General features: G+C 38.2%; 1 protein-coding gene across 10 annotated transcripts in view; it reads right to left on the bottom strand.

The window, feature by feature from the left end:
• PPP1R12A (protein phosphatase 1 regulatory subunit 12A) overlaps positions 1-27,159 on the bottom strand; it is a 151,833-nt gene that overhangs the window by 26,507 nt on the left and 98,167 nt on the right. For 4 of the 10 annotated variants that reach the window (XM_084957774.1, XM_084957771.1, XM_084957773.1 and 1 more), the window contains exons 9-17: positions 25,389-25,513; positions 17,325-17,540; positions 15,415-15,509; positions 14,434-14,538; positions 13,354-13,521; positions 12,792-12,968; positions 4,760-4,850; positions 3,110-3,310; positions 2,698-2,866 (exon numbers count right to left, since the gene is read on the bottom strand). In XM_084957774.1, coding sequence (XP_084813900.1) covers positions 2,698-2,866; positions 3,110-3,310; positions 4,760-4,850; positions 12,792-12,968; positions 13,354-13,521; positions 14,434-14,538; positions 15,415-15,509; positions 17,325-17,540; positions 25,389-25,513 — 1,347 coding nt within the window. Of the gene's footprint in view, positions 1-2,697; positions 2,867-3,109; positions 3,311-4,759; positions 4,851-12,791; positions 12,969-13,353; positions 13,522-14,433; positions 14,539-15,414; positions 15,510-17,324; positions 17,541-17,924; positions 18,042-25,388; positions 25,514-27,159 lie in introns of all 10 variants that reach the window. The other 6 variants (XM_084957776.1, XM_084957780.1, XM_084957781.1 and 3 more) reach the window with 5 other exon arrangements.

The raw sequence follows: 27,159 nt of genomic DNA, 5'->3' as shown, positions 1-27,159 counted from the left end.
GCTCCTCTCAACGCTCCTGTAACACTTGGTTTAAATATCAATCTTTATCTCCCACTAGATACATATATATCCTTGAGGATCAAGATGAGAGCACATTTTAACAACTTCATTTTTCCAGTGCCTAAAACACAAATCTTGCTTAAAAGATACACTTAATAACGTGTGATGAACAGAAAACACCTGAACTGTACAAAGAGAAGGGGCCCCAGTTATTAATGCCTGACAAGAAGATAGTTATTACACCCCAAATTAACAATTCAAGAAGAAAAAACCAAACAGCTTGTAATGATGGAACTGCGATTAGGCATCATAAAAATTTATCCGTTTCTGCGTCTACCATTCCCGGTCCTCACTGAGTAGTAGAATGAATACAAAATTCATTTCATTTCTATCTGTATCTAAGAGCAAACCTTTTTTTTCCCCTCTAGAAAAAAAATTATCTTTTATTAAAAAAAACCCAACATAAACAAATGTTAGTCTTCAAATTTATTCCCTCCCTGGGACAGTTAAAGAGCTTCAGACGTATGAGAAGAGTTATTAGGGCCTCTGAATATGCTTTAAAATAAGTAGACATATATGAAACAAAGTAATGCTAAAAATGAAAAGACTCCTTATGTTATTAGCAGAGTTAAAAGTAAAAGAAAGCCCCAAATTGTAGTATTAATAGGGGTTTTAAATGTGTTTTTAGATATACTTTAGAGCAAAAGTCTCAAACACCAATATCTACAGCGGCCATGGAGGTTACATGAAGGGTAAAATGGCCAGGGGGGGGGCGCTCTCCCAAGGGGGTGGGAGTGGGGCTGCTACTACTTCGCTTTAGTCAATTGCTGACATGGGAGAATTCAGATGCAGTGTCGCCAAAACTTCCAACTTTTCAAGAGAGGAACTTGTATGCAAATACCTTAATTTTAAATGTTGGTTCAAAGTTTCTACAAACATTATGTGGGCCTCACAATTAATGGTTTAAAGAACTGAAATATCTCAACAACCAACACAAGAAAAGCAAGCTGAAAATTGAAAAAAACTTACTTTTGTGAAGTTTAGTCCCATACAATTACTGATATTCTCACGACTAATACTATGTTATGCTTTTAAAATATGAGATGCCTAAAATTAGGATTAACTTTATTTAGTACTCATCTCTTATCTAAGAGATAACTAGTGTTTATTTTTATGTATTTATTTATTTTTAATTTTTTAATCTTCCCACTGTACAGCAAGGGGATCAGGTTATCCTTACATGTATACATTACAATTACAATTTTTCCCCCACCCTTTGTTCTGTTGCAACATGAGTATCTAGACAAAGTTCTCAAGGCTACTCAGCAGGATCTCCTTGCATAAGAGATAACTAGTGTTTAAATAGGAAGTTGATACAAAATAATGGGAAATGTTATAGTTAGCATCAGTACACCAATAGATAGCTGAGAAAGAGATCTACTTCTCAAGAAATAAGCATAACAACACTTCTGTTCTGGCAAAGACATTACACGATCTACATAACAGGCTAAAAATGTCCTGAAACGTAATTTTTAGAGAAATGCAAATTAAAGCTACAATGAAGTACCACCTTACCCTGGTCAGAATGGCCATCATTTAAAGAAATCTACAAATAAGAAACAACGGAAAGAGTGTGGAGAAAAGGAAATCCCCTCTACTGCTGGAAGGAGCATAAACTGGTGCAGCAACTCTGGAAAACAGTTTGGAGGTTTCTCAGAAAACTAAAAATATAGCTGTCATATGATACAGCAATCCTACTGCTGGGCATATTATCTAGACAAAATTATAATGAAAAAAGAGACACACACCCCTATGTTCATAGCAGAACTATTCACAATAGCCAAGACATGGGAGCAACTTCAATGCCCACTGACAGATGAATGAATACATGGTGCATGTATACAATGCAATACTACTCAGCCATAAGCAACAACAATGAAATAATTCCATCTGCGGCAACATGGACAGACCTAGAGATTATCATGCTAAGCGAAGTAAGTCAGACAGAGAAAGACAAATATCATTTATCACTTATATGTGGAATCTAATAAAAACGATACAAAAGAATTTATTTATAAAAGAGAAACAGACTTAGAGACACAGAGAACTTGCAGTTGCCAAGGGGAGGGGGGTGGGAGAAGGATGGATTGGGAGTTTGGGATTAGCAGATGCAAACCATTATACATAAAATGGATAAACAACGAAGTCCTACTGTATAGCGAAGGGAACCATACTCAGTATCCTGCGACAAACCATAACGGAAAAGAGTGTGAAAAAGAGTATGTGTGTGTGGTTTGTGTGTCTATAACTGAACCACACTGCTGTAGGGCAGAAGTTATCACACTGTAAATCAACTACACCTCAATAAGAGAAATAAAAGAAGAAGTTACTTAAGATTAATAACCTGCTTCTAGAAATAGTCTCGCGTACCAGTTTTTCTACACTGACTTTTATATGCAGATGGACATAAAGACTTTCATGAACTCTTAGGCTGTAAAGACAGAGAATTCAATGCCAGACCATATAATTTTCTATTTTTATTTTCTACTTTTCTCATTCTCAATCGTCATGTTCTGTTTAGGTAGAATAAGCCCCAGTTTGAGATTATATTTCTTCCGTTAAAACTATTAATTAGGAAAAACGAACTCAAAGAATTATCTGAAGGAAAACAGTGTTTTCGAAATTTGGTCTTCTTACCTCTTTCATTTTCTTTTGTTGATCCTCTGGAGTAAGCAGAAGTTATACCTACAAGACTGTTCGGCCGGTTGAGTTGACTTGAAGCATAGAGTGAGCTGCTCATGGTGGACAGCGAAGAGGATGGAGTGGCTGAACCGGAAGTGGAGGCTGGTCTGTAGCGCTGGTAAGTCTGTGAAACATTAAAATCAACCCCCTTTTGAAATATTAAACACAGGTAAAAACATATACAACACTTAGATTCATTTCAAAGGAAAAGCAATGTTCCAAAAATGCCAAAGTACTTCCGACTTCCAGTTAAAATCCTTCTGAGTTTTTTGCATACGGCTTGTTAGTACACTCATCTCTTGCATGCTGGGACTCATATAAACTATCCACACCACTTGACCCAGCTGTGTTGCTGGGATTCTATTACCTCATCGAATGTTCTGGAGTACTTCTGCTTATATTCATCTTCTCTAGATGTTTCTGATTCTTTCTTTTCTTCTTGCTTCTCCTTATCCTGCTTTTCTTTTTCTTCTTTTTCTTTTTCTTCATTTTCTTGTTCTCTGGTTCGGGTAGAACGACTTCTTCCTATTGTTTTTTCGGCTTCCTGAAGATCAGTCAATGTCACCCCCTGAACACAAAAAAGATAAATTTAATTATGAGAGATATTACAGTTTATTTCAAAGGGATACTTTATAAGCAGATAAATTACATACGAATGCATTAAAAGTCAAATATGCATGTTTGAATTGGTTTCTAAGAAGAATCATTACAAGCAAGCACAATAATAGGTACTGGGGGGACTTCTCTGTGGCTCAGTAGTAACAAACGTGACTAGCATGCATGACGACATGGGTTTGATCTCTGGCCTCGCTTAGTGGGTTGAGGAGCTGTCATTGCAGTGAGCTGTGGTGTAAGTCGCAGATGAGGCTTGGATCTGGCATTGCTGTGGCAGTGGTATAGGCTGGCGGCTGTGGCTCCAATTCAGCTTCTAGCTTGGGAACTTCCATATGCTGTAGGAGTTGCCCTAAAAAAAGACAAGAAAAAAAAAAAAAAAAAAGGTACTGAGAAAGAAAGAAAATATGTGTAAGAAATTGTCTCTACATTCAAGAAATTAACAAAATAACACAGGAACTGACATCAATACCATATGAATATATGAATTTACATGAATATATGGTATTTATATGAATATTCTCAACAAGTTTAGAGAAAGAAGGAAAAGCCAATGTACGTATTATTGTAAAAAATAATTTTTGAAGGTCAGGTCTTGAAAAGAATAGGATGGATTTCAAGAAGTGAAAGTACAAAGACAAAAAAATATGTTAAGATTATAGCAAGCATAGTTTAGCTGAAATATAAGTAATGGTAAGGATTAAACAGCTGAGCCTGGACGTTGGAGCTCCTCAAATACACCAAAGAGAAGGCACAAAGGGATGGAGGAGATTTAATCTGAATGGCAGGGAAGAGGTGAGAAGACGATAACCAGCTGCAGTGGTATTTTTCTCACACTTGAGCATCAGCCTCTTGATACACACAGTATAACAGACCTATTTCCCACCCATTCCAAATACTCATAGAATTATTATTTTTTTTTAGTGCTGCACCTGCAGCATATGGAAGTTCTCGGGCTAGGGGTTGAACTGGAGCTACAGCTGCTGGCCACAGCCACAGCCACAGCAGCACCAGGTTCCGGCCGCACCTGTGACCTACACCACAGCTCATGGCAATGCGGGATCTTTAATCCACTGAGTGAGGCCAAGGATCTAACCTGAATCCTCATTGGGAATTCACGGATTTCTCAGACATCATGTGTGATTCATCTATGATTAACACTTATCAAATATTCTGAGCCAGATGCTGTATTAGGAGTAGAAAAATAAATACTCAGAGAACTCCAACAGCATACGCTAATCAACAGCACAGTTATATACAAAAGGCTTCAGCAGGATTACTAAAGCAGCTGCTATCTTTTAATATCTACTCATATCATACACTGACTTCAGTATCTTCACACAACAGTGAAAAAGGGAAGTGTAATTTATGTTGAACTTTCATGTATTACGTATATCAAATATACCTGTGTGGATCTTCTAGACTGTCTTGCTTGTCTAGATCTTGCTTTTCTTTGGGATTCAGATTCTTCATCTCTAACAGGAGTGAGGTATGATCTACAGTAACAAATAAAAGCTGTTAGTTGCAGATTCAGTACCTGTGAAAGCAATCACAGACAAGTGGGCACAAACGAAACAGCTACGTCTTTTAATGGATTTTAAGGAAGAGTCTTCCGAAAACGGTCAGTCCCATCCGAAATTCAACAATGACGTCCTAAGAGTTTTTTAGATTGGAACTACTCATATTAACATACATTTTTTACAGTTCTTCCTAGCCACAGGGTAGGTTTTTGTTTGTTTGTTTGTTTTGTTTCTTAAACACTAAGTAACTTCATTCCTCCTGGCTACTTCCTTGATTCCCTGCAACCCACCCTAGATGACATGCGATGTGATGTGGTAAACTCGTCTTAGATCTCAATGTCTTTTTATGATAAAATGGTTAGGCCTGAATGCGCCATTTAGGATACAGAATGATGCTGAGCAAGCAGCACTCCCTGTATTCTCATCACCATGCATTTATTAACATTGGCAGACATCATACTCTTCTTCATACTTTAAGTTTTCTAAAAATTTAGGTGGTTTTATACATGAACTACCTTAAAATCAGCATCTTACTCTTGGATCTTAGATTTTCTGATACAGAGAAGAGAATGTGGCATTTATCTTCACTAAATTTGATCTTATAAATCCAAGCCCATGTTCATGTTCCATCCTGTCATAGGTACGTGATTTCAAAAACAAACAATCTATGTCAAGAGGTAAATAATGAATTAAAGGGTCACACAAGCAAAGACAAGACAGAGAGCCCTGCAACGTAAGAAAACCTCCCTCTAATGATCAGTATTTGGGAAGTAGAATTGTTAACACTATCTAGTTATATTACTATCTAGCTCCCATCTCTCAGAGAACATTCTGAAGTTGAGTATTTCTATTTTCTGTTGTTTAATTAAGTGTATCAAATTTTGGAGTTCCCGTCGTGGCTCAGTGGTTAACGATCCGACTAGGAACCATGAGGTTGCGGGTTCGATCCCTGGCCTTGCTCAGTGGGTTAAGGATCTGGTGTTGCCGTGAACTGTGGTGTAGGTTGCAGACGCGGCTTGGATCCAGTGTTGCTGTGGCTCTGGTGTAGACTGGCAGCTGCAGCTCCGATTAGGCTCCTAGCCTGGGAACCTCCATTTGCCACAGAAGCGGCCCTAGAAATGGCAAAAAGCCAAAAAAACCCACAAAAACCAAAACAGTGTATCAAGTTTATACCACCTGTCCCTATTTCCAAACGCTACTTCTTTAAATGCTCTTTTGCTAACTTTAGTGTTCCTCTCAATTTTGTAATGCACTCTGCTCTTTAACCTCCCTGATGTTATTCACATGTTTATAACAAACTTCGGAATTTCTTGGTTTCATGCCTTCCTTATCTTCTATTTTTCTGTGTCCTTTAAAACTCTAAGTTCAGAGAGTACAACACATCTTCAAACTCAGAGTTATTTTCGTTTCTTCAGAATTATTTTTATTTATTTTTTGTCTTTTTGCCTTTTCTAGAAGGGCTGCTTCTGCAGCACATGGAGGTTCCCAGGTTAGGGGTTGAATCAGAGCTGTAGCCACTGGCCTACACCAGAGCCACAGCAAAGCACGATCCGGGCCGCGTCTGCGACCTGCCCCACAGCTCACGGCAACACCGTGCACTGAGCAAGGCCAGGGATCAAACTCGCAACCTCGTGGTTCCTAGTTGGATTCGTTAACCACTGAGCCACGACGGGACCTCCCCAGAACTCTTTTTAAAGAACCCTCATTCTTTCTGATACATAAGAATGCATTTTCTTGCTCTCTGGAGTCATGACTTTCTAAAACTAGAATGCATGATTCATTATTCCGAGGATTCGCCTCCCTGGATAACTAATCCTAAAACGACGAAGCCATTTCTCACCCAGGATCCTAGTTGCCTCAATTTCATCAATTAAGTCTGACTTATTGTTATAGTTAGTTCTAAAGACTGGTTCTCCTTGATTCCACTTTCATTACACATAAACTGTAAGCAAGGTAAGTCAAGAAATTCTCAAAGGGGTGTTTCTAGTTGAATGAGATTTCCAGCAAACTTAGAGAAAGATGAAAATCCCATCACTTTCTATATTTTGACTTTGGTTGTTTTTATCATTTGAGAAAATATCACCTTTCTCTATTTGGTTGAAGAATTTACGGCACTCTATCATAATGATACAACTTTTTTTCCTCTTTTTTCTTTGGTTTTCTATCATTTTTTACTTCTAGGTTTTTAGAATATCTTGAATGATTGTCTTTTTTCTATCATAGTAGCACTATATTCATCTCATCAATACGGCACAGCTCATCAAATCGAAGCATTTCACTGAAGAGCTCTATCTTACCAAATTTGGTGTCTATTAAAATATTAGTACTGATTTAAGTTCATAAAATTTAATTTTTAAAATTAAAATTTTAATAGTTTGTTACTTGGAAAATGGAAGGCAAGGGAAAATTCACTAAATAAAACATTTATTACCATTTCCTTAGTCTGACTTTCTTTTAGTTGAAATTCTGCTACATGTGGCTTCACCTGTACCAATGTGCAGATCCAAAGAGATGAATACAACTGGTGGGAGACCTGCCCTCTCTCCCTTTTATGATGCTCAAAAGCTGGATGCTTCTTTCCCCCATTGTTTTATTATTTCCATTCTGTCTATAAATCGATTTTCTTGAGTTTTGAGGTTTTTATTTAGCTGTAATAGACACGTCCTCATTTTTATAACAACTCCAGTGATTTTCTGGGACAAGAAAGAGGATAACTGATAAAATTTAAATCATAGTTTGAGAAACATTAGTTCAGGAATACAATTTTTGTATTGGTTGTTGTAGAAGTTGGTTATATAAATGCGGAGAAGGCTGTACCTTCCCACCTTCTCCAAGGAAATAATATATTAACTAAAGGGTCTGAAAAGGGCTGAGGGAAGAAAGCTGTTTTAACTGTGCTTAACTCAGCATTTTCCCAGATCCTTTAAGTACGTCTGTTAAGTGTGGAAAAGTGCTCTGGAAATAACAGCTTGTAAAATATGGTCCAATGGCAACTTTTTTATCCATTCGTTTACCATTTACTTATATACCTGCTGGCCTATGCAAGCGATTGCCCTTTGGACTTTTACCAGACGAGGAGAAAAAAGCAATAGAGAGGAAACCTACATGTGATGGCGAATCTGGTTAAATTCAAGTTTACGGCAGCCCAGACGGCTGCGTGCATCACTCTGGCATTTCATGAGCTGCTCCAAAGATATGAATGAACATGAACTGTGAATTCTGATTCCCATTATGTATGATCAGAGTTTTCAGATTTAGTTTAAAACAGGGAAATTTTCATTGCCATTACGGCTGTTTACCCTCACGGCAAATAGCACTATCAACCATCACTTTCTCCTCCAAAGAGCCTTGACTCCGTCTCAACAGTTTGAGGCTGCCACAAACACTAACAGAGCTACGTATCACATCTGGCTTAACATATGCTGGTTAGGGGAATAAAAATTACCAGTGGAAAGATTGCAAAATCTCTTCACTGAAAATTTTCATACAAGTGTGTGCTCCATATTAGCATAAAAAACCAGTCTATCAATTTGCATGCACGATATGTTTTCTGTGTTTGACAGCCCATCTGATATTCAGTTCCTTTCTCCTCCCTTGGTTGTCTAGACAGAGCAGACCTCTAGGAAGAGAAGATAGATAACTCACATTTTTTATGTTTTTAATTCCAAAGAGCTGATCATCAAAAATATGGCAGAATATACCAAATTCTGCTGCTGCTTCAATCACTTTATGTTACACTGTCCTACTGGATCTCTTTCTTACAACTACGTACGATATATAATTTTGCTTGCTAGTCTTAGACTGCTCAGTATTTTCTGAACTCAAATGTTATGCTTTTTTTTTTTTTGTCTTTTTTTTTTGCTATTTCTTGGGCCGCTCCCATGGCATATGGAGGTTCCCAGGCTAGGGGTCCAATCGGAGCCACAGCCACCGGCCTACACCGGAGCCACAGCAACGTGGGATCCGAGCCGCGTCTGCAACCTACACCACAGCTCACGGCAACGCCAGATCGTTAACCCACTGAGCAAGGGCAGGGACCGAACCTGCAACCTCATGGTTCCTAGTCGGATTCGTTAACCACTGCGCCACGACGGGAACTCCGTTATGCTTTTTTAAAATTAACTTTTTTCCCCCAGTAAAAGCAATTATTTTATGTATTATTTATTTCACCAACATTTATTGGCTGAAATATTTATATTTATTTATAATATTTATGCTTTGGTTAGTTAACCAAACTACACCTCTAAAAAACTGAATACCAACCCTTGTTTCTCATTCAGCATTTTTCCTTCCACAGGGAAGAAAAGTGGGCAAATAGGAGCTGGCTGAGCCAAGGGAAATGACAGAAAAAACAGCTATACCAAACCAACATTTCCATGTGAATTCATACCATAAATATGAAGTTATTAGAAAGGAACTGTTTTAGAGTTTGAAAAGACTGTGGAGGATTAGAAAAACTTAAACAACACAAGAATTTGCTATTATGCACCATCTACTTAAAGCTGGCTTCTCCTCTCTACTCCCCAATGCCTGCTTCCCCTAATTTATCAATTAGAAATTTTAATAAAAACAGAAAAATTCAAGAATACCGTGGAATTTAACAGAGTCCACGGTAAACTACATAATTCCTAAAAGTGCATATGTAAGAGTACCTAAAAATGGCATAAATGTATCAATGTCTTTCAGTCACAATATATTCTTAAATCATCATATATACATTTCGGGGGCAAATTTTCAACCACGTACATTTCGAAACCATTAGTGAAATTTAATTAAAAGACAAGAAGAGGCCAAAACCGCAAACAATTATCTGATGTGAAACAAAACACAAACATTAATATTGAACATCACTGAAACAAGTAAGACAAATTTCTGTAGTGGAGATGGGGAAAAATATCAATAGATACATATTTATTTCTCGTGTTATTAGTATCTGTCTGTCCTGATAATACTGCCAAGTATTCAGTTCTCAGTATTTAATGTCTTCTAAGATTAATTCTAAAAAGTTGAAACAACTTTCTGCAACAACATAAAAAACAAAGAAATCTGAGATTAAGAATCATACTTTGCCTGTTCTGAAATAACTGATGATTCTGGGGAGACATTCATTAAGCTTTAACTGTCATTGGAAAAAAAATTTAAAGTATAGAATGCTAGAGATAGAAAGGATTCTAGAAGTTAAAAACTATATAAATCAAACACTTCAGGAGTTCCCGTCGTGGCACAGAGGAAACAAATCTGACCAGGAACCATGAGGTTGTGGGTTCGATCCCTGGTCTCACCCAGTGGGTTAAGGATCCGGTGTTGCCGTGAGCTGTGGTGTAGGTCGCAGATTCCACTCGGACCTGGCATTGCAGTGGCTCTGGCGTAGGCCGGCGGCTACAGCTCTGATTTGACCCCTAGCCTGGGAACCTCCATATGCTGTGGGTGCGGCCCTAAAAGGTCAGAAAAGACAAAAAACAAAAAAAGAAAAACAAACCCCCCCCCCACTTCAATGTACAGAAGAAGACAGGCAAAGAATGCGAGCCTTAGGATTAAGGCAGAGTAAGGAGTAAAAAACTCCTAACCCTTTCCCCCTTTGACTTCCCACCTTCCAAAAAAGCAAAGCCCTCAAATTCATTTTTTTTTAAAAAAGAGAATGATGAATGTCTATGTTCCTCTAACTTTTTTGGCCCTATGATCTCAATGAAAACACCTCAAGAACCTAAAACTGACTAAATTTAAGAGAACGACAAAGCAAGAATAATTAAAATATGATGCGGCCTGTACTGGTTTTCAAATAAAAAAATGCTAACTTTATAGTGGTGTCATAGGAGTATCATTAAATTCACCCTAAAAATAGAAATGAATCATAAATCTATAGATAGAAACTAAAGATGCAATGATGAGAAAACATTTTTTAAATTAATCTTTTTTCAAAATACTTAATGTTTTGATACCTTTCATCTATTCGCCACAAATACTACTGCACGAATGCTACGCCTCACAACAGACCATGCACTTTGCTCGGCCCCAGAGACAGACTGTCTGTATATGAACACTATGTGCCAGAAATAAAACCAAATTCATCTGGTCGGTATTTTAGTTAGGGAAAATATCAGGTACGTAGCTCATTTTGCAAGACTAAAATATCTTAAAGGGTTACATGTAGTTTCCCAAGATGCTCTTTCTCAAGAGGGAAAAGCAAATTCAGAGCTGGGGTTCTGCGTCAGCTGCAGACAGAACTCTGCACTGATGATCCAGTAGTCTTGGGCCCAGCTTTAGCTCTCACCCTTACTACAGTGTAAAGGGGGAAAGCCACCGATACTCTGAGCCTCAGTTTCCTTCTGTGAAGGACATCACAGAAGACCCTAAATTCCTTTCCACATCTATGACTCTACACCAGTTGGCTGCAATAGCAAGAAGTGAGCAATTATTGTGAATATGTTTAAGCACAGAAATACATCCACAGACCTTTTAAAAAGTTTAATTAACGAGTGCCTTCTTGGTACCAGAATTAAAACTAAGTAAATGTGGAGTTCCCGTCGTGGCGCAGTAGTTAACGAATCCGACTAGGAACCATGAGGTTGCAGGTTCGGTCCCTGGCCTTGCTCAGTGGGTTAAGGATCCGGCATTGCCGTGAGCTGTGGTGTAGGTTGCAGACGTGGCTCGGATCCCGTGTTGCTGTGGCTCTGGCGTAGGCCGGTGGCTGTGGCTCCGATTGGACCCCTAGCCTGGGAACCTCCATATGCTGCGGGAGCGGCCCAAGAAACGGCAAAAAGACAAAAAAAAAAAAAAAAAAAACAAACAAACAAACAAAACACTAAGTAAATGTTTTAAACATAATTATTTGGCTCACATACACACATAAGAAACCATTCTTCACCAAGAGAATTTTTATTTTTTATTATTTTTTTTTTTTTTTGTCTTTTTGTCTTTTTTGTTGTTGTTGTTGTTGTTTCTTGGGCCGCTCCCGCGGCATATGGAGGTTCCCAGGCTAGGGGTTGAATCGGAGCTGTAGCCACCGGCCTACGCCAGAGCCACAGCAACGCGGGATCCGAGCCGCGTCTGCAACCTACACCACAGCTCACGGCAACGCCGGATCCTTAACCCACTGAGCAAGGGCAGGGACCGAACCCGCAACCTCATGGTTCCTAGTCGGATTCGTTAACCACTGCGCCACGACGGGAACTCCACCAAGAGAATTTTTAAATGAAATTCTCAAAAATAACAACAACGAAAACAGTTAAGCATTCATCAAATTTCTTAATAATGGGGCTTGTGTGGAGGAACAATAAGAACAATAAAAAGACCTGTTTTTATGATGTTACATCTCGTTTTCCATGAGTATGATTGTACGTGTTTAGATTTTCATCACAAAAATGTTCTGAATCATAACAACCATCAAAAAACCTAGGATAACAGTTCCCATGGTGGCTTCGTGGGTTAAGAACCTGACGTAGTGTCCCTGACGACGTGGGCTCGAGCCCTGGCCCCACGCAGTGGATCAAGGATCGTCCACAGCTGCAAGCTGTGGCCCAGGCTGTCGACGTGGCGCCAACCCGGCGTTGCAGTGGCCGGGGTGCAGGCCAGCCGCTACAGCGCCGATTCCATCCCTAGCCCTGGAACGCCCACAGGCCACGGGTGCAGCGGTAAAAAGAAAACAAAGCCACCTTGGACAGCTAGGTACGGGGCCGACTGTCTAGCTCACTGCTTTTGAGTGAGAACATCCCTTCTGTCAGAGGTGGGTCACCACGCTCAAAGGCTCGTAACTGCTACTGTATCACTTTCCACAGTTCTGAGCCACTGCAGCTTATCTCACGTATTAACCAACGGAAGAGATGATCGCCCACTTACAAAGATTAAAAACAAAAGCAAACGGACAACTCCGATCACGAGGCAAGACGTAAGAGCGGTCCTGTTAGAACCTTTACACACCTGCGTCTCTCCCTGACCTCCGAGGTGGAGGAGACAGTGCCAGAAGTAGTGGTGGTCAGGGTTGTGGTAGCGGCTGCAGCATTGACAACAGCTGGAGCGACAGGGACGGTCAAGGCGGTGGGAACACTGTCCTTGTCTTTCTCAGTACTATCCTCAGCCCATACACGATTTGAGGTACTACGACATCAAAAGCAGCAGCACAAAAAGAGAAAAGGAAAACAGCTAAACAATGAAAGCACTTTCAAGCAGCTGAAAACATGAAAACCACAGGGATGGATTTTTTTTAAAACACAAAGGGAGGCATCGTTCAACAAAGAACCAAACGAGCTGTCAAAGAGAAACGTCCATTTCCAGCACCTAATTCAGGGAAGTGTGTTAAGTCAGGAACGTAATTCCCTCCAGATCATGCACGATCACCTCTTTTCAGGACCAATTTTTGTTTATCAATAATTGAAACGAGGTCAGCGAAAAAAATCCAGAGCCCCACAATCTTCTAAACAAGAACGCATGCACAAACGTAAGCACACAGTAGGTCTGAACACAAAATGGATCTGTGACTCACCTGCTTTGTGTGCCTGCTGAGGAAGAACCCGTTGTAATCTTTGTAGTAGTGCTTGTGCTGGAAAGCAGGCCCTTCTGAAGCCCAGCTGCAGAGGTAACTGTTGGTGTTGATGTGGTGCTTGGAACACTAGAACTAATCAAATCGTCTTGTCTTCTACCAAAGGAGCAACTAAAGGAAAGAGTCATATCTATATAGAATGTGTTGGTATGTGTATTCTACAGCTAATGCCTATGCACTACACAGATTCGCACGGCCAGGGAAAATCTAAAAAATTGTGTTCCTGAATATAACACCGGCTCCAGCACCAAGAGCTGCGTCTACAACTTGCCAGAGTCCATATGATTTCACTAACTTGGCAGTGTATCATTTTGAGGCATCCCTCCACCCGCCAGCAAGATTCAGAGATGCTCTGATAGTGTACATTTCTGGAACTGTTGCAGACCATAGGGTCATGCTAGGTTGGGTCTGAGAAAAACATTTTGGTTTGGGTTTACTCAGGGAAAGTCAAGACTTTTCACATTTTTAAAGAAAATTGTTTTAGCAACAGGTCATATCTGTATGAGCGACCCATGCCTATATTACACTTGTTGATCTTTTATGCTTCTTTTCGGTTGCTTTTAGCAGAGAAAATAATGCATAGGTTTTCCACTCCCTCTCCAATATGCTATTACCAACATTCCAATTCAAGGTATCTCCACTGCTCTGAGTTCTAAGACAAGCAGAAACTCTCCAGGTCACCAAGTGAGATCAATTAAATCACTTATCTATTTCAGCTGCTTTAATCAATTACATAATCGGCTTCAATATGATTATATAACAAGCTCCTTTCTAATATGCCACAATCTAAAAGATATTTCACAGTATATCAAATTTAATTAAAAAACAAATAGGAAGGTGTAAGGTGGAGCATATTTTCACCCATCTTTAAATATATATTCTGTCTTTAAATTGAAGTGTTACTTAAACAAATGCATATTTAATAAAAGTACATTTTTAATATTGTGTTAAACTAAGGGCTCCAAACTGCTCCATATTTTAGTAAAAGAATACACAGAAGTTACTGAAGAATTATGTTATTACCTTTTTTGATAAGTTGATCCTTCATTAATTGAGCTATTCTTTTTGAGATCATCTTCCCACTTTCTTCTTGTATAAGAACTACTTGTTCGCAAACCTAAAGAATCTCTGTGAAAAGAGTATCTTTCAGATGCTGGTAGGTAATTTCAAAATAGGGTTACAAGAGCTGTACATTAACTAACGTTAGCAAAAGTATCAACTAGCAAAATTCCTTGGAAAAACACTTTGGAACAGTTATTAACAGGGGAAACCGATTCTAGCTCTAGGCTTCTATCCCTCAGATATAATCCTAACTGCAAGGGGGATATTAAGATGTTCATAAAAGTTTTATTTATGATCACAAAATACCACACAATTTATTTTTTAATGATTACTTTTTCCATTATAGTTGGTGTTAGACAATTTAAATGTCCACAGATGGGCGAGTGGAAATGGTTACTTGAACCTCAGCAGATCTACTCTATGGAACACTATGTACTGATGAAAAAAAAAAGGTTATTGAAAATATATACTAATATATGTACTGCTTATGAGAGCTCAGGTGAAGGAAAAAGTCGAGACACAAGAATGGATATTATAACGTGATTATAATTATGTTAAAAAAGTTCTCATCCTCTACGTGCTGAGAAGTAGGAAGAAACAACCTACAGTGCTGAGAGTGATTAAGGGCTTTCCTGTGCTCCTTCTCCTTTTCTATCATGTCCTAAACACTTGGACGGCACATACGAGCCTGTGACCTGGAGGGCCGCCACTGTCCCTCACTTTGTTCCACCCACCATGTCTTTTCGCTGGCTCTTTCAGCAGTAGGCCGTGCCTGCCCCTTGTCTCAGTGCCATGTTCTTGGTGTTTCTCCTACTAGGACACCCTCTGGCTCTTCCTGAAACCCACATCCCACAGAATTCCAACAACGCTCACATTTTAACTCTCAGGCCAGACGGTACAGATTTTAGAGTAAACACATGAAGCAAATCACAATGAACCCACCTGTTTTCCTTCTCCTCCATGTCAGATGTACTGGCGAGTCGTCTTGGGATTGTAGGTGCAACGTATGCAAGCCTTGTTCCTTTATTGTCTTTCTCCTACACAACAGGGAGAAAAAAAGTGAGAATAAATCTGTATGATGATCATAGGCGCTGGGACAAGTATTAAGGAAAGAGGATCCAACAATATATAATTATATAGCCATCACAGTGTATTTTATAATATTTCCATAATTCCTAGCTAAACTCGGAAACTGCTGTCTACCAATATTTAAGTACTACAAGCACTGACAGCCTGTTCGAATTAATTTTCTTTTCTTTCCCTTTCTAATCTAGAGTTAGGTCATTATAAGAAAGAAAAATTTCTCCATACTTTAAGGACTTTTTCTAAAATTTCTGTAACATTATTTACAGCAATATAGTATTATAAAACAAAATATCCTTACTTCTTTCAGAGAAATAAGGTCTCCAATAGGTTCACTGGTGAGTCCTAAATATTTATGTTATACAAACTATTTACTATCTTGATATTCTATGTTTTAAAAATATAACGTTAAAATATGCAAAACAAAAAATTACTTCTATTTATCTAAATCTGGATGAGAGTGCAGCAACAATGGTAACTGAGTATTCTCATTACACTGGCATCAAGACCTTGGAAAATAACCGGGCGACAATTTCATACAAAATAAAAATATTAATATTATTTAATGAGAAATTCCACTTCTGAATTTGTCTTTTTTTTAGGGCCACACCTGCGGCATATGGAGGTTCCCAGGCTAGGGGTCCAATAAGAGCTGTTGCTGCCGGCCTACACCGCAGCCACAACCACAGCCACAGCAACACCAGATCTGAGCCATGTCTGCAACCTATACCACAGCTCACGGAACGGCAACACCGGATCCCTGACCCACTGAGCGAGGCCTGGAATACGAACCCACAACCTCATGGTTCCTAGTCAGATTCATTTCTGCTGCGCCACGACAGGAACTCCCACTTCGGAATTTCTTACCCATGTAAACTCGACTACATATAAAGTAAGAACACTATAGGGAAAAAAAATATCCAAGCATTAAAACTGCAAGAGAAAATAATCCATATACGTAAAATAACACTGAATGAACTGTGGTACATTCTATTTAATGCAGGTTAATTCTACTTTTCAAAAAAGTTATTAATTGCTCACTAAGACAAAGCTGTGATGTATCAGATGAAAAAGCTGGGAGTTCCCGCCGTGGCACAGTGGTTAACGAATCCAACTAGGAACCATGAGGTTGCGGGTTCGGTCCCTGGCCTTGCTCAGTGGGTTAAGGATCCAGCGTTGCCGTGAGCTATGGTGTAGGTTGCAGACGCGGCTCGGATCCCGCGTTGCTGTGGCTCTGGCGTAGGCCGGTGGCTGTGGCTCCGATTCGACCCCCAGCCTGGGAACCTCCATATGCTGCGGGAGCGGCCCAAGAAATAGCAAAAAAAGACAAAAAAAAAAAAAAAAAAAAAAAAAGAAAAAGAAAAAGAAAAAGCTGGTAAAGAAATTGCAGTTACTAGGTAAATGCACCCTGTGAGTATAATCACATTCCAGAATAAATGTGCTCATACACTTTGAAAACCTTCCTTAATAAATAATCTTGCTCCTTGATACGCTTTATTATAAATTAGCAACAGAATAAAGGATTCCTTTAATTGAGTATAGTCTCATAATTTATGTTTTAGGCAAATACATCTGATCTTCCCAATTACTACAATTCCACACAGGCATGTGTTTAAGGGAGGTACACTTGTATTATCATATAATTCATGAAGTCAGGTGAATTAAGTTGACACAAAAATCCAATGATACATAGTTGAAAACGCAATAGATTTGATTTTCCTGGAAAACAAATTATAGTTTTTATAGAAATCAAATTGTGAAATAATTACCTTTTCTTTATTATCCAAAGAGGAGGAAAGTCTAGGACTTGAAGCTGAACGTATAACACCTGCAGTGTCTTTTTCTTTCTGTGCCTCTTTAGATGCGGTTATCTCCGCAAGGGCGCCGTAACTGCCAGTCTTTCTAAGTCCTAACCTCCAGGATGCAGGAGACTCATCTTTCCTCTCTTCTTCTTTGGGAGAAATTTTTGTAGCTGGAGTTGGAAACTGTTTTTTATTTTTAAAGAAAAGGAAAAAAATTATTAGGCCTGGTCAGTCCTTAAGCTGGAAATGGCAAGCTTAGAGATAGGATGTTTAAAATTACAGTTAATAGTTTCAGGAGAAACACTTACTACCAAGTAGGTTAATGTCTTAGTCAAAAATGTAAAGATCTAAAACTGAAAAAGGAAATATGACCTTTCCAGATGTTAGATTTAAGAAAACACACTCCACACTTTGTATCACACAGAAAAATTATGATGCAAATCCAGAGAACAGAAATGAGCACAGCATAAGGACTTAAAACCATGCATCTTTGGAACCAATCAATATTCACATTAAACTTGTTATGCTGTAACCTAATATAAATCCTTGCACATAGAAATGCCTCACCATAGACTTTTCACCCTTACTGGGCACAAGAACAATGCCAGTCTTGCGCAAGCCCTGCCTCCATGATGCAGGATCTACTGATTCCACCACAGGCATGATGGGAGCAATGAAATCATACTAAAGCCAATTAAAATAAGACAGGTAAAGAAATGAAGATTGAAAGTATGAAAACAGAAACCAACATTATGTGCAAAGCATACTTTTTTCTTTATAAAAGAATTTTCTAGTAAATTAAAACCAAATAACTGGGTAATGATCCAATCTTTAAAAGTCACTGGGAACAAGTTCTAGTTATGGCATGAGAGAACCTGAAAGAATCTAACAGAGAAACTGCCAAGGCAGTTAAAGGCACAGAGAACAGATACTACTACTGTATGGTGTGAATAAACTATTGCACTTGAATTTTGTTTTTATTCTTTATATACTTGGGTTAAAAAAATTTTAATCCGGCATCATCAAGAAAGTAATCATTAATGCATTCCCAATTATAACAGTCAATTCAACAGTAGTTTAAATATCATAGCCTTACATTTACTGCTTGCTTTTCCCACCAAACACTAAACATTTCAACTAAAAACTATTTTTTGTACAAATTTTTCTTTCATTTTCAGGGCTTTCCAACAGCCCTAAAAATGAAACATCTGTGATCCTTAACTAGTTCACTTTATCAACTTCATTTACTGAGTTTAAATATTCAACCACAGTTAAATAAAGACGGTTAATATATCAACTAACTACTACAAGCATAGGACACGGATAATTAAAAACCCCAAAAAACTTTCTTTCATACTTACTGCCAAGGTTTGTCATGTTAGCAGTGTAACAGAGCCTGTTAGAGCATCCATGAAGTGGGGGGCAACTTCCCAGACAAAACTTACAAGACAAGTACTTCCTATCAATGGGGCTGAAACTAGACTCAAGACAGAAAGCATTTCCCAGGTTCCAAAGTGGGCACTGAGGCATTTTCGGGTGCAGGAACAAAATCACGGTGCTGTGGGAGATTTTTAAAGTTGTGAGAAAAGTACAGTGACGTCTGTTGGACACTGTACAGACGCCATTACGAACTTATTTGTACCTATTTCTTAATAAATGTAACAAAGAGATGTTTCTTTTGGCCAAATGGCACTGTGAAAAAAATCAGGAAAATACACCTAGGGGCTCCACTGACTGAGAAAGCCCAAGAAGTTTCTGTAATATTTTACGCAATATGATAGGCACTGAGATAACTGGTTGTTGATTTCAGAGTCAAGGTACTTGAGAACAGAGGCTGGCAATCCTTTCTCTGTAAAGGGCCAGATTGTAAACTTTAGGCTTTGTTGACCACAGTCTCTATTTTGAACTACTCATCTAGGTTATTTTAACACAAAACCAGCCATAGGTAATATATAAGCGAATGAATGTGGCTCTGCTACAATAAAACTTTACTTAGGGACAATGAAATTTGAATTTGTGTCACAAAGTATTCTTTTGATCCCCCCCACCCCCGATCCCTCCAACCATTTAAAAATACTAAAACCTATACATATATACATATGTATGACTGGGTCACTTTGCTGTACAGCAGAAATTGACAGAACATCGTAAATCAACTATAACAGGAAAAATAAAAATCTTATAACAAAAAAATATTAAAACAATTCTAACTTTCAGGCTGTACAAAAAACAGGTAGTGGGCGAGCTCTGGCTGGTACGCCGTGGTTTGCCAATCCCTCCCTGCCTCAGAACCTTCCAACCTGGAAACAAATTTATTCTTCTATGATAAAACAGGAAATGCTATTTGCTGTGCATTGCAACAGAAGCTAACATGTAACAAACGTCAGGCCCCAAACGAAGAGTTTTCCCATGGGTTAACTCATTTAATCTCACACCCACCCAATGAAATGAAAGTATTATTATTATTATTACTGTTATTGGCTGTGCTCCCGGCACATGGAAGTTCCCGGGCCAGGAAGCAAACTCAGCCACAGCAGTGACAATGCTGAATCCTTAACTGCTAGGCAACCAGGGAACTCCACTCCTGTTTTAGAGTTGAGAAAAATGAGGCAGTATTACCAATTTTGAAACAGATATTTGTTGTACTGTTGATAATACCTCCTTTCCAACTACGATGAATTTGGATTTAACTACTGGTTTATACACTTAAAAGCAGCTTTCAATGTGGGGTGTATAAAAGAACCTCTCTAAAAAGCTCACGTATACCTATTCCCTGAAACTCTTGGTTTTTGTAAACAGGACACTATCTGGACTTTCCTGCGGTTCCTACCCTCTTTCCTGGTCTTTTTGTTGCTGCTGGTAGCAGCTTCCCTCGTCAGAGTCTTGCAACGTCAGTCCTCCAAGGGTTTGTGTTCAGCTCCTCGCTTCTCTCCCTTTCTTCTCCTCAATCTAGGAGCAGGGTCTTCTTTACACCCTCAGGCTAAACAGGACTTGTCCACAATTTATTCTCAAATCTGCTTTTCTCTAGCTCAGTCTGACTCCTCAATTCCCAGTCCTGAACTTCTACTTACCTGTAGAATGCACTGTCTAGAAATACAAGTGGAACCTGAAACACAACATGTTTGAAGCCACCTTTCTTTCCAAACCAATTCTTTCTCAGTTCTCAAATATTTCTGCTACTGGCACCAATAATCCCTTTAAGCCCCTAAATTTGAAACTTCATAGTCATGTCTCTGTCCTCTTCTTCCATCTATAAATTAAGTGCCAAGTCTCTAAATCTCCTGCTCGCCTTTATAAGAGCACTGCCACTTCTCTGGATTACATCATTAAAAAAAAAAAAAAAAAATTTTTTTTTTTTTGGTCTTTTTAGGCCATACCCACGGCATATGGAAGTTCCCAGGCTAGGGGTCCAATCGGAGCTGTAGCCACCGGCCTATGCCAGAGCCTCAACAACGTGTGATCCAAGCCACATCTTCGGAATGTTACAACAGAAGCTAACATTCAACAAATGTTAAGCCCCAAGCTGAGACCTACACCACAGCCCACAGCAACGCTGGATCCTTAACTCGCTGAGCGAGGCCAGGGATTGAACCTGCTTCCTCATGGATACTAGTCAGGTTCATTAAGTGCTGAGCCATGAAGGGAACTCCGGATTATATTCTTACCATTGGGCAACTTCAATGATTTTCTAGTAAGCTTCCTCTCAATCACCCTCTCACTTTCAAATATACTTGTACACTGCTGCTAAGTAACATGCTATAAAGAATGAATCTCTCATGGCCTTGTTCAAACATCTGTGATTCTCTACTATCTGTGAAATAACAAAAATGGTACCACAGAAATGAAAACATCCCCTATTTTACTTTGTAGACATATCCTATAAATCAATCTAGATAACTCAGTTTTCCTGCAAAATATTCCACATTATCTGTACTTTAATTACAGTTTCTCTTCTCTCTCTTCCAACAAACGGTACAAACTCTCCTTTTAGACAAACCACTTCCTACTCACGCCTCAAGATTTATCTCAAATGGGGCGTTCCCGCAGTGGCTCAGCAGAAACGAATCTGACTAGTATCCAGGAGGACGCCGGCTGGATCCGTGGCCTCGCTCAGTGGGTTATGAATCCAGTGTTGCCGTGAGCTGTGGTGTAGGTTGCAGATGCGGCTCAGATCCGGCGCTGCTGTGGCTGTGGCGTAGGCCAGCAGCTACAGCTCCAATTCGACCCATAGCCTGGGAATCTCCAATGCGAGTGAGGCCCCCCAAAGACAAAAACAAACAAACAAAAAACCCTCGAATGTTCTAATTCCACTACTTCAAATCAGTTATTTCCATTTTAAACCCATCATTTACAGCGCCCACTCTTTGACAGCTCAGCTAGTAGAGCTAAGGACCGTGGTGGTGATAAAACCATAATTAGCATGATGATAAAACCATCATTTACAACTATACACTTTTACTGGCATACTTCACATACCCGAGCACAGAGCAGTCTTTTATCAAATTTTACTATGCTTAATAATTAGATTCAAATGAGCCAGAACATTTAATTCCAAGGAAATTCTGAATTTTTACCAACTAGGAAAGAAAATATAGTTTACACTTACTGGAATTAATGTGTATAAAGAAAATATAGTTTATACTTATTGGAATTTATGTGTATACAGGACAGCAGGTAATCTTTTTTAGAGATAATATTTATTTTAACTAGAGAGTTATATATAAACACTGTTAAACTTGTTGGTTAGAACTTTAACAATAAACTTGTTAGTTAAAATTTTAATATAAAATGTATATTATTTAACTTACTGTAAGTTAAATAATGTTATAAACTTATTATTTAGTTAAAATAAATCATAAGATCAAACTAACAGTCTTAGAGATTAACATATCCACAAATCCCAGGCCTGATCTCACTGCTCCAGAAACAGTTCTTTAATTTTAGCTGAAGAGTTAAGGACTTAACGATCATTTAAAGTGAATAATACATTCGTTTCTCTGTAATTATCATGAGCTTTAATAGAATACAGTGATATTTAACACTGTTTTAGAACTTCCAGTTTTGTGGTCTATTCCTTGCCATGAATGTATGTGTTTGTGTTTTATATATAGTTTATGTTTTGGTGGAAAAAGCTTGAGAACTTAAGAAAACTCTGTCTAAATATTAGAAGCAGACTAGTGAGTGGCAACCTAAAAATAGATTATACTTTTAATCAAAAAACCTCTTAGAACAAATTTACAAATTAACAATTCATCTAAGGAATTTTCTGTTAGGTCTCTAGGTTACAGGAAAAATCTTGAAACAAACTTAAAAAAAAACCCCACTAAAATGATAAATTAAATACAGTGTCACTGAACATGATAACAGGCTTTAAAAGTCATATAATACTTGACGGAGGATAAATGAAAAAATGAATGTATATATATGTATGACTGGGCCACTCTGCTGTACAGAAGAAATTGTCAGAACAATGTAAATCAACTATAATAGAAAAAATTAAAACCTAAAAAAGAGTCATATAATACTAATAAAATTGCTCTTTCCATTAAAAAAAATACTTCAGTGTTTTTGTACACCATGACTTTACTGCTTTGAATAAAACTGGCTACAAAACGTTAAGAACAAACACTGAAACAACACAATCTTTAAGTTATGATGTGTGAGAATAAAACAGAGTTTCTAAATATGAAAATCAGAGGAGCAGATAATTGTCATTAGATCAATTTATAGAATCAGAAGTAATTCAGAATAAGAATTTTTATAGCAAAGAAATGATGGACCCACTAATCTAAAAGCGTTATTAAGTATCTGCTTTCAGTCAAGGCAGTTGGCATAAACTGAGAAGCAAACTGCCATAAATCTAGGATTATGCTTGAGAAAAATATAATTGCTCAGAAGAACCCTATCGTAATTATTTGACTGTAGCAGTAAAGAGACTGCTTAGCTAAATACTCAAAAGAAGGACAGCCAGTTTCTTGGCCAGATATTCCAGGGGGAATGAGCTTTTGGGAACTTGTGATAATACTATAGTTTTAACAGGTATAACTCAAAAGAGCTAAAATTTAATATTTACTGAAGAAGTCAAAAGGTGTTCTAGGATTAAATAAAGCTTTAGTTAAAGCAGCTCATGGTGACACCAGTTACGGTATGGTAACTATTTTGAAATTCTGCAGACTGATTGTAGAGAATTTCATTTTAAAGAAAATAAAATTATGACCATTTGAACATGGGTTCTAACTGAATTCAAGAAGCCCTTAGTTCTAGAATATAGGAAGTAATAAGATAATTCAGTCAGAGTCTCCTGATATTCAAACCGTACCAGCAAAATCCATATATTTCTGCTACTAAGAATCACACTATTACTTTTCTTTGGAAGAGTTTTAGAGAAACATTATTATTAACACCATGGATTTTTAAAGAATTTTCTAGTTTGTGACTTTAAAAGATTCAAATTTTGACCACCTGAAGCCAATCCAAAGATTAGCCAAACTGACAATAAGACAGAAACACTCCTGGGGTTTAAAATCCCTGTGGGGATTTAAAATCAGTCCTGGGTTAAGGATCCGGCGTTGCCATGAGCTGTGGTGTAGGTCACAGACGCGGCTCGGATCCCGCGTTGCTGTGGCTCTGGCGTAGGCCGGTGGCTACAGCTCCGATTCGACCCCTAGCCTGGGATCCTCCATATGCCACGGGAGCGGCCCAAAGAAATAGCAAAAAGACAAAAAAATAAAAAATAAAATCAGTCCTTAAGCCCCTACAAACCAAATAATGTCAGACAAGCAGCAGCAACAACAACAAAACAAAAATAAGTTCAAAGGCACAGACATGACGACTAAAGACAACGTGCAATCCCGGAGTGAACCCTTAATTTGAAAAATGAAATGGCTAGAAAGCTAACTGTGAAAAATCCGAGTAGGGCTTGTCTGTCAGTGAACATAAATAACGGTAGCACATTAAGGGTACATTTTCTAAGTATGATGACTTCAGTGTAGGAATGAAGGATAATGCTTTTGTACTTAAGAGGCAACATACTCAAGTACCTAGGAATAAAGTGTTACAGTGAGAGCAGTCAATTCTTAAATGGTTCTGTAAAAAAAAAAAAAAAGCGTGTGTGCATGCGTGCATGTGCATGTATGTATGTGTGACACACAGAGAGGGAAAAGAATCTGCTCGTGACTGGTGGGGAGGAGCCTTTAAAAAGAGATCAGCAGGAATCAAACCAAAAGCAAACCCTTAATCTTTACTTTGCCTTAAAAGAAGGGTAAGTTCTGAAACAGGAGAGAAAAGGAAAGTCTTTAAAAGTATCAACACACTAGCTGGAAAGCACTGTCTGGAAAAGAAAAGGCAACAGGAAGGACGAAGAATGAACAGAGAACAGAGTAAGGGGGAAGGAAGAGGAGGAAAGGAAACTAACACTCCGGCAGCACTGAGCCCCTGGCCAGGTTCCTTCAAGGACCACTGACAGCAATAACTCATTTTCTCGCTCTGTCATTGCTCTCGCTTTGGACCTTTTTCCGGGGAAATGGATAAGGAAGATGCTAACTCACTCAAGGTCACAAAAACTAACCAGATGGGGTCAGGAGCTGATGTCTGGTTTGTTCTGATACACCTGCTGCTTTGTAAATGAATGAGAAAATCTAGATTCCAGTTCTCTCTTGCAGCACATTTCATGCTTACCTCACCCACATGTGAAATCATCAAAACGTACCTTTACTCAACAGAAATAAAGGATATAAACCTGTCTGTCAAAAGTTCAATGGAAATATAAAACTATTATAATAATTAGTTTTCACATGAAAAATCCCATCTTTCTACTATCTATTTTTGCTAATGATCAACTTTAAAATCAATTGCAAAAAGTATTTTTAAAAAAGAATGTAATAGATTCAGAGGAAATTCAGTAAAATAAAAGCAAGAAAAATATACTCTTATCGTAGAAGCTTAAACAAATGTAGAACTATCTTAATGCTTTCACCCAAATGGTACTTACACAGCATATGTTGATTTTTAGCAAACATAATTCTGGCTTACCTTTTTAATAGGTGATGTAGGTGTTGCCTGACCAGACGACAGAGTAGGTGTTGTAACAGCTACAGGAGCTGCTTGTGTACTAGAAGTATTGGCATTAGTTACAGGAGCCATGGGTTTTGTCTTATCTTTAAAAAAAAGAAAAAGGAAAAAAAAAAAAAAAAAGAAATGAAGTCATAATTTTGTATGAAGTCAGTTTCAAAGGTATTGAAAATAGTATTTTATATTGTATTTTTATTTAAGGTTTTGTTACTTTAGTCTTTTCCCATCATTATACCTTTTAACAAGAGAAGTGAATTTTTCAAGGACTTTCTAAGAAATGCCTCAGTATTTATGATATAAATAAGAGTATGACGCACAATGAAGCTTTCAAGAATAAAAAGCACAAGCAAACTGTTGCTTGTGTATTTTTAGAACTACGGATATTAAAAACATGGAAATTAATATTTAAAACTTGAATACAATGTGACAAAAAATGCAAGAGCTAGTATAGTAAATAAACAACTTACACTGCTTACTTAAACCTTACAGATCCCCTTTATTCTAGGAAATCTAAAAGTGCTTTTTTTTGGTCAATAATCTCTTATATTCCTATCAAACAGTATGCTTAAATGTCACAAAGAGATTCTGTCCCAGCTGTAAAAAGTCTAAAGTTAAATGAGCATAATATCAACTGAATTAGGTTAAACCTCTTTTCACAATGTACCAAGACAACTTCCAGCTAGTAATTACTCACTTAGAAAAGATTTTTGGAATATTAGAAAAATAAGTATGATGATAAAAAATTCAAAGACTGTATTTGAACATGTAAATCAAACCGGCTTTTAGTAAAGCAGTCATATATAAATTTAAATCTTTAACTTATAAATGGGCTTGAAAAGTTCACCACTTTTTAAATGGTCAAATGCCATTTTTATCTAGTGTTAATACTTTCCTTTGGTTTCAAAAATGGGAAAGGAAAATGGGAAAGGACAGGTGTCTTTCTATACTTTCAGGAGGAAGCATACTGCTTTTAAAGCCCTATGAGATACCCATTTTCATTATACTACCCTTCTCCCTTCTTCTTTTTGTTTTTGCTTTTTTTGGGGAAGATTACTACTGATTTTTATTTTTTCCATTATAGCTATTTTACAGTGTGCTGTCAATTTTCTACTGTACAGCAAGGTGACTCAGTTACACATACATGTATGCGTTCTTTTTTCTCACATTATCATGCTCCTTGGAAAACAGACTTGTCATTGCCAAAGGGAGGGGGAGGGAGTGGGATGGACTGGGAATCTGGAGTTCATAGATGCAAACTACTGCCTTTGGAATGGATAAGCAATGAGATCCTGCTGTACAGCACTGGGAACTATGTCTAGTCCCCTCTTCCTTCTTTAGGTCAGTTTTCCAAAGCAATCTTTCTCTTTAAGTTATCATTACTGTATGCTGTTATACTTGATAAGTAGACAACATTAACATATTCTTTTTTTTTTTTTTTTGCCTTTTTTAGGGCCACACCCTGGGCACATGGTGGTTCCCAGGCTCGGGCTGAATTGGAGCTGTAGCTGCTGCACCTGTGCCATAGCCATGGCAACACGGGATCCGAGCTGCAAGGCAATGCTGGATCTTTAACCCACAAAGCAAGGCCAGGGATCGAACCTGCGTCCTCATGGATGCTAGTCAGATTCATTCCCGCTGAGCCTCGACGGGAACTCCATTAACACAGTCTTATCTCTAGGGCAAGGACAAACTTCCAACCAACAGTTCTGAATTTGTAATGATTCATTCAGTT

Source organism: Sus scrofa, chromosome 5 (assembly GCF_054392235.1).
Source record: "Sus scrofa isolate SSC_HxYL_T2T_F1_AM1 chromosome 5, Sscrofa_HxYL_maternal_Yorkshire_Landrace_v2.0, whole genome shotgun sequence".
Taxonomy (NCBI): Eukaryota; Metazoa; Chordata; class Mammalia; order Artiodactyla; family Suidae; genus Sus; species Sus scrofa.
This window is presented reverse-complemented; position numbering and strand designations above follow the sequence as displayed.